The sequence below is a fragment of the Branchiostoma floridae genome, chromosome 7, assembly GCF_000003815.2.
Source record: "Branchiostoma floridae strain S238N-H82 chromosome 7, Bfl_VNyyK, whole genome shotgun sequence".
Lineage (NCBI taxonomy): Eukaryota > Metazoa > Chordata > Leptocardii > Amphioxiformes > Branchiostomatidae > Branchiostoma > Branchiostoma floridae.
In genome coordinates, this window is record NC_049985.1 from 17,710,240 (window position 1) to 17,711,561 (window position 1,322).

The following is a 1,322-nucleotide window of genomic DNA, read 5'->3' on the forward strand; positions in this document are numbered from 1 at the left end:
TATAAAGAGATCTTTTTACACAACCAAGGCTTTATTCTCACCAATGTTTCGGTGACCGTCTGTCACCTTCTTCAGGGCAATTCTGACTGGTTCACATTGTACTGCAGGACAGGTGTCGCTCACAGGTCAGATGCGGTCACAAAACGAAAAGTATTTACATATGTACAGACAGCTTTATGCAATTATTTACAATGCGGTCCCAAACGTAAAGGAGTGTAATACATCCATAACACAATCAGTTGTCAATTAACGGTGAATTGATGTAACAGTTTTGTCTACTTCTTAAGAATACTATCTGTTATGGAAGCTCATCAGTGTTGGTAGTAATCATAGTACAATGCCAAACTTTCTTCCAACAAAATTACTATCTGTTAATGCAAATGCTTAAGGGAAGAAAAAGGCTTGAGTTGGCTGATCACTGTAATGTGTTATTGCAATTTCAATGAAATAAAGACACAAGTTAAGGGGAAAGAAAATCTCCCCCTCTGTGACATTGCTGAAAACAGACCTACCTTTGGAAAGCAGATTTATTCCACAGCGTGCCGACGAACACCAGCATGGCCGCTGCGTTCCCCATGGCCAGCACCACCAGTCTGGAGAGGGTGGACGGGGCCTGGGGGAGGGGACCGGGTTAGAGAGTTAAAATTCCACTAGTTGTGACAGGAAAGGCAGACAGTGCGTAGTGACTGCGTACAGAATACACAGGCCCTTCCCACAGGTGGGCAACAACAGCTGAGACTCGAACCCTGACCTCTCAGTACAAAGGCATGGTCACTGAATCGACACTATCTACTAAATAGACTGATTTTAGATACTTTCTTTTTTAGTTATCTTCATATTTGTGACTAACAGCAACCCATATTTCCTAAGAAGTCAAAGATTGTGTTAAGGTATTTCGGTTGGCTAAATTGGCATTTTGACCTTCCATCGTTCTCTCATTAATGAATTAAGAAAGAATTAAGCCGTAACGAATATTGATAGATGGGCATGAAAAAATTCTAAATCTGATTTTCTGGGGGCCAAATTGATGACGTCATCAGGTTTTATTGCCCCCAATATTATTTTTTCTATGACAAAATACAGCACCTTGGTGCATACCACAGCAATGAAACTATGTTTTTCATGTGCATAATGATGAAGGCTACAAACTCACTTTTGCGCAAACTGATATCTACTAACAATCTGTAGTTATTAAGAATTGATATTTTTTAATTAGATGAAAACAAACATTTTCTAATTACTACAGATCATTAGTAGATATCAATTTGCGCAAAAGTGCGTTTGTAGCTTTTATCATTATGCACCTAAAAACGAAGTTTCCT

At 39.2% G+C, this 1,322-nt stretch overlaps 1 protein-coding gene across 1 annotated transcript in view; it reads right to left on the reverse strand.

Annotated features, from left to right (window-relative positions):
* The window catches only part of LOC118420111 (PGAP2-interacting protein-like), a 21,674-nt gene that overhangs the window by 18,710 nt on the left and 1,642 nt on the right, over positions 1-1,322 (reverse strand). Inside the window, 1 exon segment of the mRNA XM_035826814.1 lies at positions 513-613. Within this exon segment, the coding sequence (XP_035682707.1) occupies positions 513-613 (101 nt within the window).